The sequence below is a fragment of the Salmo trutta genome, chromosome 12 (genome assembly GCF_901001165.1).
Source record: "Salmo trutta chromosome 12, fSalTru1.1, whole genome shotgun sequence".
In the NCBI taxonomy this organism is placed as follows: domain Eukaryota; kingdom Metazoa; phylum Chordata; class Actinopteri; order Salmoniformes; family Salmonidae; genus Salmo; species Salmo trutta.
The window spans coordinates 54,070,520-54,089,083 of NC_042968.1; the positions used below are offsets into that span (position 1 = coordinate 54,070,520).

An 18,564-nucleotide genomic window follows, 5' to 3' on the forward strand; every position below is an offset into this window, starting at 1 on the left:
TAAAAGACAGATGCTGTGTCCTAATAGCCCATCCTTTCCTTGTCTCATATTCTGTGATTTCAGATCAGTGCAAATGGGAAATGGTATGCTGCAATATGAGGACGCGCGTGGCCTGTGGATTACTGTACTTCACTGCCACCTTCTGTTCAAGAGCGGAATTGACGATTACTCTTTCACATAGCCACCTTGCATGTTGTTGTGATGATTATGACATATATGCCTAATAATCATGCGTTATTTCGTGCTAAATGCAGGGCCGCAACTTTCACTGGGAACGGGGGGAAATGTCCCCACCACATTCTGAAATGCATTTTTGTTCCCCCCCAGTTGTATCATTGGAATGGGATACAAATGATGCAAACAGTGTGTTTTAGGACCACGCGGACGCAACCAAAGTTGCACCCCTGGCTAAATGTGGAATGATAAATGATCAAAGGTACGCATCGAACAAAAAGTGAGTCAATGTAATGCTTTATACGTCATATGCACTGGCGACGTGCTTGAAATAATCCCTATCAACCAAGACTACATTTTACTTTATTTTCCGAATTGCTCCTCTTTCACGTTCGGTCAGCGAAGCTTTCTAGATGCGTTCTGAAACAAAACATAGGCTATTTATATTCTTCAGAAATAAACTGAGCATTCGGCCATCATTCAACTAAAGTTACTTCTTCGATGCCATTGTCATCAACTTTTGGCTATCTTCTGGTTATATTCTTATCACTTATCAGTGTCAATATGACAACTTGATTATATAGATTAATCTGACTTAATTTGTGTTATTTCAAAGACAAGCAAACGAAATATATACTGAACAAAAATATAATCGCAACATGCAACAATTTGTATGATTGTACTGAGTTACAGTTCATATAAGGAAATATGTCACTGGGGAGCCAGGCCCAGCCAATCAGAATGAGTTTTCCCCACAAAAGGGCTTTATTACAGACTGATATAGTCCGCAGTTTCATCAACTGTCCAAGTGGCTGGTCTCAGACAATCCCGCAGATGAAGACGCTGGATGTGGAGGTCCTGGGTTGGCTTGGTCTGCTGTTCTGAGTCTTGTTGGACGTACTGCCAAATTCTCTAAAACCAAGTTGGAAGCGGCTTATGGTAGAGAAATTAATATTCAATTATCTGGCAACAGCTCTGATGGACATTCCTGCAGTCTGCATGCAAATTGCACGTTCCCTCAAAACTGTTGCGTGACAAAACTCCACATTTTAGAGTGGCCTTTTATTGTCCCCAGCACAAGGTGCACCCGTATAATGATCATCTGTTTAATCAGCTTCTTGATATGCCACACCAGTCAGGTGTATGGATTATCTTGGCAAAGGAGAAATGCTAATTAACAGGGATGTAAACAAAAAATGTATTTTATATTTGAGATTCTTCAATGTAGCCACCCTTTGCCTTGATGACAGATTTGGGTCCTGAGCACTCTGGAGCAGGTTTTCATCAAGGATCTCTCTGTACTTTGCTCCGTTCATCTTTCCCTGGATCCTGACTAGTCGCCCAGTCCCTGCCGCTGAAAATCATCCCCACAGCATGATGCTGCCACCACCATGCTTCACCGTAGGGATGGTGCCAGGTTAACTCCAGACGTGACGCTTGGCATTCAGGCCAAAGAGTTCAATCTTGGTTTCATCAGACCAGAGAATCTTGTTTCTCATGGTCTGAGTCCTTTAGGTGCCTTTTGGCAAACTCCAAGCGGGCTGTCATGTGCCTTTTACTGAGGAGTGGCTTCCATCTGGCCACTATCATAAAGACCTGATTGGTGGAGTGCTGCAGATATGGTTGTCCTTCTGGAAGGTTCTCCCATACTCCCTCACTCTATCAGAGTGACCACTGGGTTCTTGGCCAAGGCCCTTCTCCCTCGAGTGCACAGTTTGGCCGGGTGGCCAGCTCTAGGAAGAGTCTTGGTGGTTCCAAACTTCATCCATTTAAGAATGTGGGAGGCCACTGTGTTCTTGCGGACCTTCAATGCTGCAGACATTTTTTGATACCCTTCCCCAGATCTGTGCCTCGACACAATTCTGTCTCAAAGCTCTATGGACAATTCCTTCGACCCCATGGCTTGGTTTTTCTCTGACATGCACTGCCAACTGTGGGACCTTATATACACAGGTGTGTGCCTTTCCAAATCATGTCAAATCAATTGAATTTAACACAGGTGGATTCCAATCAAGTTGTAGAAACATCTCAAAGATGATCAACAGAAACAGGATGCACGTGAGCTCAATTTCGAGTCTCATACCAAAGGGTCTGAATACTTATGTAAATAAGGTATTTCTGTTTTTTATTTCGAATAAATTTGCTAACATTTCTAAAAACCTGTTTTCGCTTCGTCATTATGGGGTATTGTGTGTATACTGATGAAGGAAAACAACTATTTAATCCATTTTAGAATAAGGCTGTAACATAACAAAATGTGTAAAAAGGGAAGGGGTCTGAATACTTTCCGAATGCACTGTAAGTAGCTCGGCATATAGTGGATAATAAGCAACATTTTGCAGTCAACAGTGTTATCAAAATCTCATTCCAGGCTGTGCTTTCTGTGTAAACTTAGAAGGCTGAGCGTTAATCAATCTGTTTTACAGTCATTTTACAAATGTTTATTGAGCCTGTCTTAACGTTTAGTTTAGTTGCCTGGTTTGGCTCCCTCACATGGGCAAGTCAGAATACCCTAGAGAAAGTTGTGCATGTCAGTGGTAAGATTGTAGGGAGAAAACAAAAGGCTCTTCGAGACCTTACTAGTAAGAGGGGTAAAGAAATAATTTGGATCTAACACATCCACTCAACAATCAATATGCAGTACTGTCATCAGGGTGCAGACTCCGGTCTTTACCCCCTAAAACCAAGAGAGCCACTAACAGTTTTGTACCAGCATCGGTACGGCTTTTAAATGAAACAAATATTTGTGTGACTTACAGTACCAGTCAAAAGTTTGGACACACCTACTCATTCAACGGTTTTTCTTTATTTGTACTATTTTCTACATTGTAGAATAATAGTGAAGACATCAAAACTATGACATAACACATATGGAATCATGTAGTAACCAAAAAAAGTGTTAAACAAATCAATATATATTGTATATTTGAGATTCTTCAAAGTAGCCACCCTTTGCCTCGATGACAGCTTTGCACACTCTTGGCATTCTCTCAACCAGCTTCATGAGGCAGTCACCTGGAATGCATTTCAATTAACAGGTGTGCCTTGTTAAAAGTTAATTTGTGGAATTTCTTTCCTTCTTAATGCATTTGAGCCAATCAGTTGTGTTGTGACAAGGTAGGGGTGATATACAGAAGATAGCCCTATTTGTTAAAGTCCATATTATGGCAAGAACAGCTCAAATAAGCAAAGAGAAATGACAGTCCATCGTTACTTTAAGACATGAAGGTCAGGGGCAGCAGGTAGCTTAGTGGTTAGAGCGTTGGGCCAGTAACCGAAAGGTTGGTGGATCAAATCCTCGAGCTGGCAAGGTAAAAGTCTGTTGTTCTGCCCCCGAGCAAGGCAGTTAACCCACTGTTCCCCAGGCACCGAAGACGTGGATGTCGATTAAGGCAGCCCCCCGCACCTCTCTGATTGGTTAAGTACGTTCGACACATTTCAGTTTTAGGCATTCAGTTGTACAACTGACTTGGTATCCCCCTTTTCAATTTTGAAAATTTCAAGAACTTTGAAGGTTTTTTCAAGTGCAGTCGCAAAAACCATCAAGCGCTATGAAGAAACTGGCTCTCATGAGGACCGCCACTACCTCTGCTGCAGAAGATAAGTTCATTAGTTACCAGCTGTAACAAATGCGCTGAGAATTGGGAAGCAAGTTCAGGGAGTGAGTGTTTTAATAAAGAAAGAAACAATGAACACAAAAAACAAAGTGCACCGACATGAAAACAGAGTCAATAACACCTGAGGAAAGAACCAAGGAGAGTGACAGATATAGGGAAGATAATCAAGGAGGTGATTCCAGGTGAGTGTCATGAGGCGCAGGCGCCAAAGACGATGGTGACAGATGTGCGAGATAATCAGCAGCCTGATGACCTAGAGGCCGGCGAGGGAGTATACGTGACACCAGCCTCAGAAATTGCAGGCCAAATAAATTCTTCACAGAGTTCAAGTAACAGACACATTTCAACATCAACTGTTCAGATGAGACTGCGTGAATGGTTGAATTGCTGTAAAGAAACCACTACTAATGCACATCAACAAGAAGAAGAGACACGAGCAATGGACATTAGACCGGTAGAAATCTGTCCTTTTGTCTGATGAGTCCAAATTTGAGATTTTTGGTTACAACTGTCGTGTATTTGTGAGACGATGAGTAGGTGAATGGATGATCTCCGCATGTGTGGTTCCCACCATGAAGCATGGAGGAGGAGGTGTGATGGTGCGGGGGTGCTTTGCTGGTGATACTGTCTGCACACTTAACCAGCATGTCTGCAGCGATACGCCATCCCATCTGGTTTGCGCTTAGTGGGACTATCATTTGTTTTTCAACAGGACAATGACCCAACACACCTCCAGGCTGTGTAAGGGCTATTTGACCAAGGAGAGTGATGGAGTGCTGCATCAGATGACCTGGCCTCCACAATCACCCGACCTAAACCCAATTGAGATGGTTTGGGATGAGTTGGACCGCAGAGTGAAGGAAAAGCAGCCAAGTGCTCAGCATATGTGGGAACTCCTTCAAGACTGTTGGAAAAGCATTCCAGATTAAGCTGGTTGAGAGAATGCCAAGGGTGTGAAAATATAAAATATATTTTGATTTGTTTAACACTTTTTTGGTTACTACATGATTCCATGTGTTAATTCATAGTTTTGATGTTTTCACTATTATTTTACAATGTAGAAAATAATAAAATAAAGAAAAAACCCTTGAATGAGTAGTGTTGTCCAAACCTTTAACTGGTACTGTATATACTGAAGAAAAATATAAACGTAATGTTAAACAATTTCAAAGATTTTACTGGTTTACATTTCATATGGCCCACTTTGGAGCCAGGCCCACCCACAGGGGAGCCAGGCCCAGCTAATCGGAATGAGTTTGATGACGTCACTATGTTTATTGGTAAAATAAACTGAGCACTGCTGACACACCCAAGATATGTTATTAATATGCAAGATATGAGATACCTGGAAAAGCATTTGAAGGCTCCCACAATGACACCGACAATGTCTTTATTGAATGAATAAATGATTAAAGAACAAACATAGAACACTATACGAAAATAAATAAACCCTTTACTTAGTCCGAAAGAGATCCCCGCCAGACCAGTAGGCATTTTTACCTTGTCTCTTCATAAGTTACTAGTGGAGCTTATACACTGTTTTTATATAATATAATAGTAATTTCTCATCTCCCAACAGTTTGTTTACATTTGGCACAGGAGGTGGAAGAGAGGGAAAAGTAGGGAGGAGAAAAGAGAGGGAGGTGAGTGGTCAAGAGGAGAGAAAGAAGAAGAGGGGAATGAATAAATGAAAGAGGGTTAAAACACAGAGGAAGAGAGGGATGGAGAAGATGGAGAATGAGTAGTGAGAGATAGAAAGTGAGAGATAGGAAAATGGAGGGCATTTGTATGGTTGAATACATTCCTCTTAAATGGATCCATTGTAAAACTGCATGGACATTTCCCTCCATTGCTCAACAGTGCAAGAGGACCTATGGTCAGTCAGTGTGCGTATCAATGTATCTAAAGTCTTTCATAGCAGACAGTTCATAGTGTGTCTTGATATATAAATAATATAGAGAAACTGAATGAGGGTTCAGGGTAAGTGTGTTAAGACTATCCAGTGTATGCTGGTTTAGGGACAAGAGTAGGATTAAGGGTGTTGGGGTTAGAGTCTAGGGTATAAGTCTGCTAAGACTCAAGTGTATACATCCAGGTTAAAACCTGACTAAAAAGCGGTGTAACTTCAGCAGGTGAGGTAAGGGTAGTGTGTGGTGTATAGGTCAGTGGTATTCAACTCTTGCCCTACGAGGTCTGGAGCCTGCTGGTTTTCTGTTCTACCGGATAATTAAATTGCACCCACCTGGTGTTCCAGGTCTAAATCAATCCCTGATTAGAGGGGACAATGAAAAAACGCAGTGGAACTGGCTTCGAGGTCCAGAGTTGAGTTTGAGGGGTATAGGGCATAGGGATTATAGTATAAGGGTGTTAGGACTGCCCAGTGAATGCGTCCAGGTTAAAAGCTGTATCTAGGAAGCGTTGTAATTCAACCAGGTGAGCTGCTTTGTTCCCTGTAGCTGGAGCTGCTGCTGGCCCACGACCAGCATACCTACACACACACACACACACACACACACACACACACACACACACACACACACACACACACACACACACACACACACACACACACACACACACACACACACACACACACACACACACACAAACATGAGAAAGAAGCGAGAACACATTTAATACGAAACACAACTCCTTGAACAAATTATTCATTGATATCTTCCCCTGTGAGTGAAGGAGGCTGGGTCGTACCAAACGGGGCGGGTGCGGTCGACGGTGGTGCGGAGGCGGGGTTTGATGTAGTCATAGTAACCCTGGTTCTTGTGCTCTTCCTGGCACCACACCAGGTCAGCGTTGCGATAACGATCTGTCTCCACCTTCACCTGGTCAAACGGGAAGGGAGAAAGCTGGAGGAGAAAGAGATAGATGGAGGAGAGAGAGAGATGAGATTGGAAGTGTGTGTATGCCTGAGAGTGTGCCCTGTACCTGTGTGCGTGTATGCATGTGTGTGTGTATACCTGCTCTATGCGTGCAATGGCCACAGTATTATCCATGCCTCTGTTCTTGCGTTCTCGGGTCAGTTCATAGTAGACCTTCCCAGTACAGAACACAATCCTCTTCACCCCATCTGGCTTCTCACACACAGGACCACTGTCTGGGATCAGACGCTGGAAGTGGGTACCTGAAAGACACACACACAAACACACAGTATAGAAACACACACACGTACGGTACACACATGTACACACACACACTCATTCGTCTCTCATTGGTCTGATAAGCAGTATTTAAATAGTATTTGTTTTCTTTCAAATACTTGCCTGGTGCAATGGAACCCAATGGAATAGTCCCCAAAGTGCAACCCCCGCTCAGGCTCAGTCAAAGGCTCAACGCATTTGATTGAAAGCAAATACCATTTGAACTCAGGTCTGGTGACAAGCAGACAATTCAGACAATCTTTCTTATCCTGTTCCACCAGATATCTTAGCTAAGATCGCTTTGCAACCGAATAACTTAACTACAGTACTGTATGTCAGATGTTAGAAGGAGCCATCATGACCATAGCTAGCTTCCAACCTCCTCGCCTTGCTAACCTATATCCTCCCTCATCTCCCTCCATCCCTCACTCTCTCCCTCACCTGGCAGCATGTCGTCAAAGCTGGACTTGGCATCAGGGTGGCGCAGCAGAGACTTGGGGGTGAAGACTATCAGCTGGAGGACAGAGAGAAAGAGAGAGGGAGAAAATAAGAGAAAAAGAGGAGAGATGTATGTGTAGAGTGTATGTGAAGGACGTGTTTCTGTAAACCTGAATGTATGTGTGTGTGTGGCACTCACAGGCTTCCTGAAGGGCTGTAGTATTTGTCTGCGGAGTACGTGGAAGTAGTTAGCCGGTGTAGAGCAGTTGACTATGATCCAGTTACAGTCATACAGCTGACGCACAGCAAACTCCTCAGCAGAGAATTTCTATATATGAGAGAAGGGACAGGTCATACACATACGCTCCCACCCACACTCTCTCTCTTTCACACACACACACGCTGGCATGCACTCACTCTCTGTCTTACACACACACACACACACACACACACACACACACACACACGCTGGCATGCACTCACTCTCTGTCTCACACACACACACACACACACACACACACACACACACACTTACAGGGTATGCATCCGGGTCTTCATTACACATCTGCAGGAACCTCTCTGGTCGGGCCGACGAGTGCTCTGGACCCTGAGTATAGGATCATGGGATATATAGTTTATCATCCATTTGTGACAACAGACAATGTTCTTCAAAGCGAAGACAGACTTATAGATAAGTGGTGAGAGCAGCAGTGCTATTCTGTTCTCAGAGACTGAGGCAGACAGACGGGCGGACGGACACACACACACACACACACACACACACACACACACACACACACACACACACACACACACACACACACACACACACACACACACACACACACACACACACACACACACACACACACACACACACAGGCTTACACTCACATACTCTGCCTCACAGATGGATGGACGGACAGACAGTAGTTCCTACCATTCCTTCCATGCCATGGGGTAGCAGTAGGACTATTCCGTTCTGTCTGACCCACTTGGCCTGTCCTGGGCAGATGAACTGGTCTATGATACACTGGGCTGTGTTGTGGAAGTCCCCAAACTGGGCCTCCCACAGAACCAGAGCATTGGGACTAGCCATGGCAAAACCCAGCTCGAAACCTAGAGGGGGGAGAAAAGGAGAGCGAGAGAGATGTTCAGGTCAGAAAGCATGAGGGAACTAAAAAAACAGACAACTCCTCATAATGCTGTGGCATGCTGTACCGTAAAGAAAATTAAAAGACTGCATCTGCATGTGTGTGCGCATGTCTGCGTACATGTACGTGTGTGTGTGTGTGTGTATATGTGTGTGTACTAACCCAATACTCCGTACTCTGACAGAGAGCTGTTACAGACAGTGTATGGAGCCTGGTTAGGAGCGATGTGGTTCATGGGAATACAGATCCTCTTATCTACATTCTGGTCATGGAGAACATGGTGTCTGTGACTGTAGAGGGGTAGATGGAGAGATGGAGAAGGAGAGAGAGAGAGAGAGTTATGGGCAGAGAAAAGAGAGGAAGGGTAGAGGGGTGGGTAGAAGAAGCGAGGGAGAGACACGGAGAGAGAGAGAGAGAGTAAATAAGAGTTACTATACCACCAAGGTGTGACAATAACACTTCAGTATGGCACCCAGGTCTCCCAGGTCTCAAAGCCCACCAACACAACCAACTTGAGAAGATCCAACCAAAATCATCATGGGCCCCACCTACACATCCTACGACTGCATGCAATGACGTGGGCTTGCAGTCCTTGGAGTCCCGCCGCACCCACCTCAGCAGATTCTTTGTCCAGAAGCTTGCAAAATCCCAGGATTACAACAAATGACTGCCTCAGACCAGAAGCCATGTCAGTGGCAGATCTACCTGATACAGTCACAAACTGAACCTTCACCCTGCTCGGACTGACAGATAGTACAACAGCCCTATGCCTTACTTTGTGAGGCTGCTTAAGTGTAATATTGTATACTACAGTGCATTCGGAAAGTATTCATACCCCTTCACTTTTTCCACATTGTGTTACATTAAAGCCTCATTCTAAAATTGATTAAATGAATGTTTTTCCTCATCAATCTACACACAATACCCCATAATGACAAAGCGAAAACCCTTTGCTATGAGACTCGAAATTGAGCTCAGGTGCATCCTGTTTACATTGATCATCCTTGAGATGATTGGAGTCCATCTGTGGGAAATTCAGTTATGTGGTAAATTCATTAAAAAATGTCTAAAAAACAGTTTTTTCTTTGTCATTGTGGGGTATTGTGTGTGGGGTATTGATGAGGGAAAAAACTATTCAATCCATTTTAGAATAAGGCTGTAATGTAACAAAATGTTGAAAAAGTCAAGGGGTCTGAATACTTTACTTAATTACGTAGGCCTACAGATGTATGTTATAATTCAGCACTTAGCTGCAAATGTGTACAATTCCAAATAAAACTTAAATATATAATTCAGCAATGACAAATAACACATAACACTGTCAAACAAGAGACTTTAGTATGACATACAGTCATAACATTGACATAGGCTGTCGTAAGGGTGACATTAGTACCTGAAGGTTCCTCTCTCCACGTCCTGTCCGCTGAGACGTATGTGTGTTCCCTCCTTGAGCAACGAGCCAAAGGCCATGTACTCTCCTAGAGCCCAGTCACACACACGCTGGCCCACCATCGCCGCACGACCCTTTAGTATACGACTCAGACCTGACACACACACACACACACACACACACACACACACACACACACGAGGATATGTGAGCACGTACATAGGTTACGCTGTATTTGTCTTCCACAGGTATTGTGTGTGTCCACGCGTGTGTGTGTGTGTATGGGTTTGTGCGCGCACTTGTGTGTTTGAGTGTATGTGCGTGGTTGTCTACCTCCATGTATAGTGAAGTCTTCCACAGGGACAGATGAAGCAATGTGTCCTATGTGTCCCAGCTCCTCCTCAGTCAGGCCTGTAGACGGACTGGTCATACTCTTAGGCTGGCCATCCATGTTGAAGAAACCTACACACACACACACACATTTATTAAAAAATACACACTGTTAGTGTATGCTTACACAGAGAATAAAACAAACAAACAAACAAACAAGTTTGGACATTTTCTACATTTTTTAACACTTTTTTGGTTACTACATGATTCCATATGTGTTATTTCATAGTTTTGATGTCTTCAGTATTATTCTACAATGTAGAAAATAGTAAAAATAAAGAAAAACCCTTGAATGAGTAGGTGTTCTAAAACGTTTGACCAGTAGTGTATATTTTATATGAGATTCTTCAAAGTAGCCACCCGTTGCCTTGATGACTGCTTTGCGCACTCTTGGCATTCTCTCAACCAGCTTCATGAGGTAGCCACCTGGAATGCATTTCAATTAATAGGTGTGCCTTGTTAAAAGTAAATTTGTGGAATTTCTTTCCTTCATAATGCGTTTGAGACAATTAGTTGTGTTGTGACAAGGTAGAGGTGCTATACAGAAGACAACACTATTTGGTAAAATACAAATTCCATATTATGGCAAGAACAGCTCAAATAAGCAAAGAGAAACAACAGTACATCATTAGTTTAAGACATGAAGGTCAGTCAATGTGGAACATTTCAAGAACTTTGAAAGTTTCTACAAGTGCAGTCGTAAAAACCATCAAGAGCTATGATGAAACTGGCACTCATGAGGACCACCACAGGAAAGGAAGATCTAGAGTTACTTCTGTTGCAGAGGATAAGTTCATTAGTTACCAGCCTCAGAAATTACAGCCCAAATAAATACTTCACAGAGTTCAAGTAACAGACACATGTCAACATCAACTGTTCAGAGGAGACCGCGTGAATCAGGCCTTCATGGTCGAATTGCTGCAAAAAAACCACTACTAAAGGACACCAATAATAAGAAGACACTTGCTTGGACCAAGAAACACGAGCAATGAACATTAGACTGGTGGAAATCTGTCCCTTGGTCTGATGAGTCCAAATTTGAGATTTTTGGTTCCAACCTTTGTGAGACGCAGAGTAGGTGAACGGATGTTCTCCGCATGTGTAGTTCCCACCGTGAAGCATGGAGGAGGAGGTGTGATGGTGTCGGGGTGCTTTGCTGGTGACACTGTGATTTATTTAAAATTCAAGGCACACTTAACCAGCATGGCTGCCTCAGCATTCTGCAGCAGTACGCCATCCCACCTGCTTTGCGATTAGTGGGACTATCATTTTCAACAGGACAATGACCCAACACAACTCCAGGCTGTGTAAGGGCTATTTGACCAAGAAGGAGAGTGATGGAGTGCTGCATCAGATGACCAGGCCTCCACAATCACCCGACCTCAACCCAATTGAGATGGTTTGGTATGAGTTGGACCACAGAGTGAAGGAAAATCAGCCAACAAGTGCTCAGCATATGTGGGAACTCCTTCAAGACTGTTGGAAAAGCATTCCAGGTGAAGCTGGCTGAGAGAATTACAAGTGTGTGCAAAGCTGTCATCAAGACAAAGGGTGGATACTTTGAAGAATCTAAAATATATTTTGATTTGTTGAACACTTTTTTGGCTACTACATGATTCCATGTGTTATTTCATAGTTTTGATGTCTTCACTAGTATTCTACAATGAATGTGTAGTTGTGTCCAAACTATTGACTGGTACTGTATGCACTTACAATATATTGTAAAACTTAGGTTCACACACACACACACACACACACACACACACACACACACACACACACACACACACACACACACACACACACACAGACCGGGCCAGGGTGAGTCTAGCCAGTGTTTGATGTGTAGAATCTTCTCGTCTTTGGAGCGAGCGTGAGCCTCTTCACAGATCTTGTCATACTTGGCAATCTCCTCCTAGAGGGGAGAGGGTTAATATCCATTTCATGTTAAATTAAGTCATCCTCAACAACAACACCTTGGTACCTCATATCAATCAGTGAGTACATTCTATATAAGGACAGTCTTTCATTTAAAGACAGAGGACAGAATATAATATCTAAGTAGAGGTTTGTAAGGGCTGATTATGCTACATGATGTATATGGGCAGTCTATGGTGTATAGTGTACAATGAGTGCACAAAACATTAAGAACACCTGCTCTTTCCATGACATAGACTGACCAGGTGAATCCAGTTGAAAGCTATGACCCCTTATTGATGTCACTTGTTAAATCCACTTCAATCAGTGTAGATTAAGGTGAGGAGACAGGTTAAATAAGTGTTTTTAACCCTTTAGACAATTCAGACATGGTTTGTGTATTTGTGCCATTCAGATGGTGAATGGGCAAGACAAAATATTTAAGTGCCTTTGAACGGGGTATGGTTGTAGGTGCCAGGTGCACCTGCTTGTGTCAGGAACTGCTGAGTTTTTCACACTCAACAGTTTCCCGTGTGTATCAAGAATGGTTCACCACCCAAAGGACATCAGGTGTCGAAAGTGTTCCACAGGGATGCTGGCCCATGTTGACACCAACTGCGGGAAGCATTGGAGTCAACATGGGCCAGCATCCCTGTGGAACACTTTCGACACCTTGTAGAGTCCATGCCCTGATGAAATTAGTCTGTTCTGAGGGCAAAAGGGGGAGTGCAACTCAATATTAGGAAGGTGTTCCTAATGTTTGGTATACTCAGTGTATATGGCAAAATATGTTACCTCGTACTCCTGTCTGGTGACAGCTCCCTCTGCTATGAGTTTCTCAGCGTATTTCTGTAGGACTCCTTTCTGCTTCTTGATCTGCTTGTACATCAGAGGCTGGGTGAACATGGGTTCGTCCATCTCATTGTGGCCGTTACGCCTGTAACACACCTGTAACACACACACGAACACACACACACGCGCACACACACACACACACACACACACACACACACACACACACATTAGAAGTCAGCTCGTTCATATGGCATGTTACCTGCAGGGGCTACATATATGGGTCTTTCTATAAACTAGGGTACCAGTGTGCATCTCTAGTAGTGTACAACTGTTTGGAGCTGCTACAATTGTATTCATGGATGCCCCCCCTGAATGTATCTCATCGGAGATACTGTCTGAATGACAGTCAAGTGATAAAGAGCACGTGATTTAACAACAGCCATAGTGCAGGAATTAATGTTGATCTGGAGGACTGACAGAACACTTTGGTGTCTGTTGTTACGGTGGTCAAGATAAATAGCTAAATAGTTAAAACGGAGCAATCGGCAATGTTAAAACGCCTTGTTTATTCGTTTTTGAATATAAAACCCCAAAACAATTTGATATTTCGATGTTCAAATGTGGGTGGGGTTAAATGTGGAATCCCTGGTCAAGTGCACAGCCAACACTTCCTGTCCTTTCAAAGTAGGAGGTCATCCTTCTAACTCCATTCTATGAATCTATTATCAATTAATTAATTGATTAATAGCTGCCCATACCAAGCCACTGTGCAAGATAAGGTAAGATTTCGAAATTTCGTTATATAATTGAGTGTGTATTGACTTATTAATGAACTGCTGTTAATGTAAATAGTTAGCTGACTGATATATCCTAGCTACCAAGCTAATCATTGGTAATCTTATTAAATGATGCTATACAGCCAAAACAACAGTATCTACTGCTAGACAAGAGATATGCCCTAGCTATAGTTAGTCATTGGTTGTACATCTAACTAGCTGGAATAAAAACATGAATAGATTCAGAACAATATAGAGCTAGTGCTATTTTAAATGCACCGGCAGAACAGAGACTGAACAGAGACCGTTTTGCTAGCACAGACTGAAATATGTTCCGGGACTCATCCAATGGCAGTGAGGAGTATACCACCTCAGTCATCGGCTTCATCAATAAGTGCATCGATGACGTCGTCCCCACAGTGACTGTACGTACATATCCCAACCAGAAGCCATGGATTACAGGCAAGGAGCGGGAGACTAAACCGGACGCTTATATGAAATCCCACTATGCCCACAGACGATACCATCAAACAAAGCGTCAATATAGGATTAAGATTGAATCCTACTACACCGGCTCTGATGCTCGTTGGATGTGGCAGGGCTTGAAAACTATTACGGATTACAAAGGGAAACCCAGACGCGAGCTGCCCAGACGAGCTAAATGCCTTTTATGCTCGCTTTGAGGCGAGCAACACTGAAGCATGCACGAGAGCACCAGCTGTTCTGGAGGACTGTGTGATAATGCTCTTGGTAGCCGATGTGAACAAAACCTTTAAACAGGTCAACATTCACAAAGCCGCTGAGCCAGACGGATTACCAGGACGTGTACTCAAAGCAAGCACGGACCAACTGTCAAGTGTCTTCATTGACATTTTCAACCTCTGTAATACCTACATTTTTACAACGGATCACCATAGTAACTGTGCCCAAGGAAGCGAAGGTAACCTGCCTAAATGATTACAACCACGTGATACTCACGTCGGTAGCCATGAAGTGCTTTTAAAGACTGGTCATGGCTCACATCAACAGCATCCTCCCAGACACCCTAGACCCACTCCAATTCGCATACCGCCAACAGATCCACAGATGACGCAATCTCAATCGCACTCCACACTGCCCTTTCTCACCTGGACAAAAGGAACACCTATGTGAGAATGCTGTTCATTGACTACAGCTCAGCGTTCAACACCATAGTGCCCACAAAGCTCATCACTAAGCTAAGGACTCTGGGACTAAACACCTCCCTCTGCAACTGGATCCTGGACTTCCTGACGGGCCGTCCCCAGGTGGTACGAGTAGGCAACAACACATCTGCCACGCTGATCCTTAACACTGGGGACCCTCAGGGGTGTGTACTTAGTCCCCTCCTGTATTCCCTGTTCACCCATGACTGCGTGGCCAAACACGACTCCACCACCATCATTAAGTTTGCTGACGACACAACAGTGGTAGGCCTGATCACCAACAACGATGAGACGGCCTATAGGATGGAGGTCAGAGAACTGGCAGTGTGGTGCCAGGACAACTATTTAGCCAGGACAACAACAATGATACATTTTTCATTTGGAAGAGTCAGCTTTTTAAACCAACATGGCTCAGTTTAAATTGTTTTTACATTGTAGTCAATGTGAGCAAGACAAAGGAGCTGATCGTGGACTACAGGATAAGGCGGGCCAAACAGGCCCCCATTAACAGTGACGGGGCTGTAGTGGGGCGGGTCGAGAGTTTCAACATCCTTGGTGTCCACGTCACCAACCAACTGTCATGGTCCAAACATACCAAGACAGTCGGGAAGAGGGCACGGCAAAATCTTTTCCCCCTCAGGAGACTGAAAAGATTTGGCATGGGTCCCCAGATCCACATAAGGTTCTACCGCTGCACCATCGAGAGCATCCTGACCAGTTGCATCACCACCTGGTATGGCAATTGCTTGGCATCTGACCGTAAGGCGCTACAGAGGGTAGTGCGAATGGCCCAGTACATCACTGGGGCCAAGCTTCCTGCCATCCAGGACCTATACAATAGGCGGTGTCTGAAGAAAGCCCATAAAATTGTCAGAGACGCCAGTCACCCAAGTTATAAACTGTTTTCTCTGCTACCGTATGGCAAGTGGTACCGGAGCGCCAAGTCTAGGACCAAAAGACTTCTCAACAGCTTCTACCCCCAAGCCATAAGACTGCTGAACGATTAATAAAATCGCCACCGGACAATTTACGTTGACCCCTGCTACTCGCTGTTTATTATCTATGCATAGTCCCTTCACCCCACCTACATGTACAAATTACCTCAACTAGCCTGTACCCCCACACACTGACTCGGTACCGGTTCCCCCTGTATATAGCCTAGTTAGTGTTATTCTTATTGTGTTGCTTTTTATAATTACTTTTTATTTTAGTCTACTTAGTAAACATTTTCTTAACTTTTCTTGAACTGCACTGTTGGATAAGGGCTTGTAAGTAAGCATTTCACGGTAGTCTACACTTGTTGTAGTCGGCGCATTGGACAAATAAAATTTGATTTGAATGAAGGAAGGGTTTGAATAGTAGACATGTAAATATATCCTGTTTACAGCAGGTCTCCACCTACCCAGACCTGTCCAGCTTACACCTGTGAAAATCTCTGTGTGTATAGCAATGGAATTAAACATCCAACCAATGCCTCAAGTGTTGTGCTGTAGGTCCACTACACACCCGAAGGGTTGTGGGGTCCTGTCCAGAAACACTCCCTAGCCCCTACCCCTAGACACTTGTGGAGATCTGAGAGAATTGAACAGGTGTAAGCAATACCACCAAAATTCCACCAAGCCTTTCAGAGGTTAAGATGGAGCTCTCACCATGTCACCACCCATCAATCCCTCTCAGATCTCCACAAGTGTCTAGACTCTGGGCAGTAGGGGATGGGGTTGTTTCTGGACAGGCCATGGGTATTATGGTTGCTCAGTCGGTCAGTCAGTCAGTCTGGCACTGTCAAAACATTTTAATAGCTGTCAAATACTTGCTTCCTCTGTCCTTGTGAGAATTTCTATTGCATTTCCTTTATTCATTGCATCCTCTCTCTTCATCTCCATCTCAAAACCCATTGGATGAGAAGGTCAGAGGTCCCTCCTCTGTCACCTTCTTATCCAATGGGTTTTGAGAAGGAAGCAAGGGGAGAGGATGTGAGGAATGTTTCCTCCATTCCTCCCTTCCCTCTCAAAGCACATTGGTGGAGAGGAGGGAAGGTTCCTCCCACTTTCGAGGAGTTGCATAGAGTGGAGGAAACAAGGACAGAGGAAGCAAGAATGTGACTAGTTTTCACACACACGCATGCACACACACACACACACACACACACACACACACACACACACACACACACACACACTACTTGAAGAGTTTACTGACTATAATGATTTCATTATTGGTTATTATTATTGTCAATGATTTGTTGACAGAGGCCATTCTATTATATTATTGCAATAAATTATATAAACTATACAAAAATACAGAAATGCATTCTTCTGGAATGTTAAGTATGGCTATAAATGATAGAGAAGGTGACTAAGACACAAACAGACCTGCTACTAGGCATGGCAAAGAAAAATGCAGTGTCCATGTTTCATGTGACATTTTGAATGATATGTAGATGTTTTGTTGTTGCTAGGAGTTATGGTCTCATTTTGCCTATCTAGACTCTTATTCCTGTGAAGATGCAAGAAAATCATATTTAAATGTACATAAAGCCTTCTTTTTTTTTAACCCTGATGTCACACATTAGTCCCTTTATTTATAGAAAGACCCACATATATATATATGGGTCACTGTCAATGATGACTGTTCGGTAAGTCACTAAAGGTGTCTGCTTAATAACCCTATTATAATTATCATCTCATTATGACCATTACAAAAACCTGATCAGGAAACACATACACGTTTCTTATTGGACAAGTTTCTAATTGGTCACAAACGTTTTCACACCATTTTTTAGTAGTCCCTCCCTGTTTCAGTCTGTTTTCCTCTGTTTCATGCCTAATGAACACCACCCTGGTCAGGAAACACACACTCACCAGGTCGACGACTACGTCCTTGTGAAAGGTGGCCCTCCACTCGGCGGCGACATTACACACGTACATGACAGCCTCGGGGTCGTCAGCGTTGACATGGAAGATGGGGGCGTTGACCACTTTGGCCACGTCTGTAGGGTAAGAGGATGACCTCGCCACCCTGGGGTCGGTGGTGAAACCAATCTACAGGGAGGGAGAGAGAAAAGAGGGAAGTTAAATTAAGGGAAGGGGGTGTGTGTGTGTGTGTGTGTGCATGCGTGCCTACGCGCATGTGCATGTGTTACCTGGTTGTTGACCACCACATGGATAGTGCCATGTGTGGTGTAGGAGGGCAGGTCAGAGAGGTGGAAGGTCTCATAGACAACCCCCTGGCCTGCAAACGCTGCATCACCATGGAGCAGGATGGACATTACCTGGAAATACACACAAACAGAAATATAAATACACAAACAAACACACACAGACAGACAGAAACCAAAAAACATACAAATACATCCACAGTCTGTCGGCCTGTGTGTGTACTTACCCTGTTGCCTTCTGTGTCCCCGCAGTAGAACTGCTCAGCCTTGGTCTTGCCCTGCACCACGGGGTCCACAGCCTCCAGGTGAGAAGGGTTAGCCATGAGTGACAGTGTGATGTTCCTATCAGTGACCCGGTTGATTCTCCGGTGCCACATCCCCAAGTGGTACTTCACATCTCCAGAACCCTGGGGGGGG

General features: G+C 43.9%; 1 protein-coding gene across 4 annotated transcripts in view; it reads right to left on the reverse strand.

Moving 5' to 3' along the window:
• Positions 1-5,164: 5,164 nt before the first annotated feature.
• The window catches only part of LOC115203792 (2-oxoglutarate dehydrogenase, mitochondrial), a 54,267-nt gene continuing 40,867 nt past the window's right edge, over positions 5,165-18,564 (reverse strand). For all 4 annotated transcript variants that reach the window (XM_029768788.1, XM_029768787.1, XM_029768789.1 and 1 more), the window contains 15 exons: positions 18,375-18,554; positions 18,133-18,261; positions 17,852-18,031; positions 13,031-13,183; positions 12,131-12,233; positions 10,262-10,390; positions 9,932-10,082; positions 8,701-8,828; positions 8,325-8,503; positions 7,920-7,991; positions 7,584-7,712; positions 7,388-7,460; positions 6,767-6,930; positions 6,501-6,655; positions 5,165-6,279 (listed from right to left, as the gene is read on the reverse strand). In XM_029768788.1, coding sequence (XP_029624648.1) covers positions 6,159-6,279; positions 6,501-6,655; positions 6,767-6,930; positions 7,388-7,460; positions 7,584-7,712; positions 7,920-7,991; positions 8,325-8,503; positions 8,701-8,828; positions 9,932-10,082; positions 10,262-10,390; positions 12,131-12,233; positions 13,031-13,183; positions 17,852-18,031; positions 18,133-18,261; positions 18,375-18,554 — 2,046 coding nt within the window. In that variant the 3' untranslated portion in view covers positions 5,165-6,158. The remainder of the gene's footprint in view (positions 6,280-6,500; positions 6,656-6,766; positions 6,931-7,387; positions 7,461-7,583; positions 7,713-7,919; positions 7,992-8,324; positions 8,504-8,700; positions 8,829-9,931; positions 10,083-10,261; positions 10,391-12,130; positions 12,234-13,030; positions 13,184-17,851; positions 18,032-18,132; positions 18,262-18,374; positions 18,555-18,564) is intronic.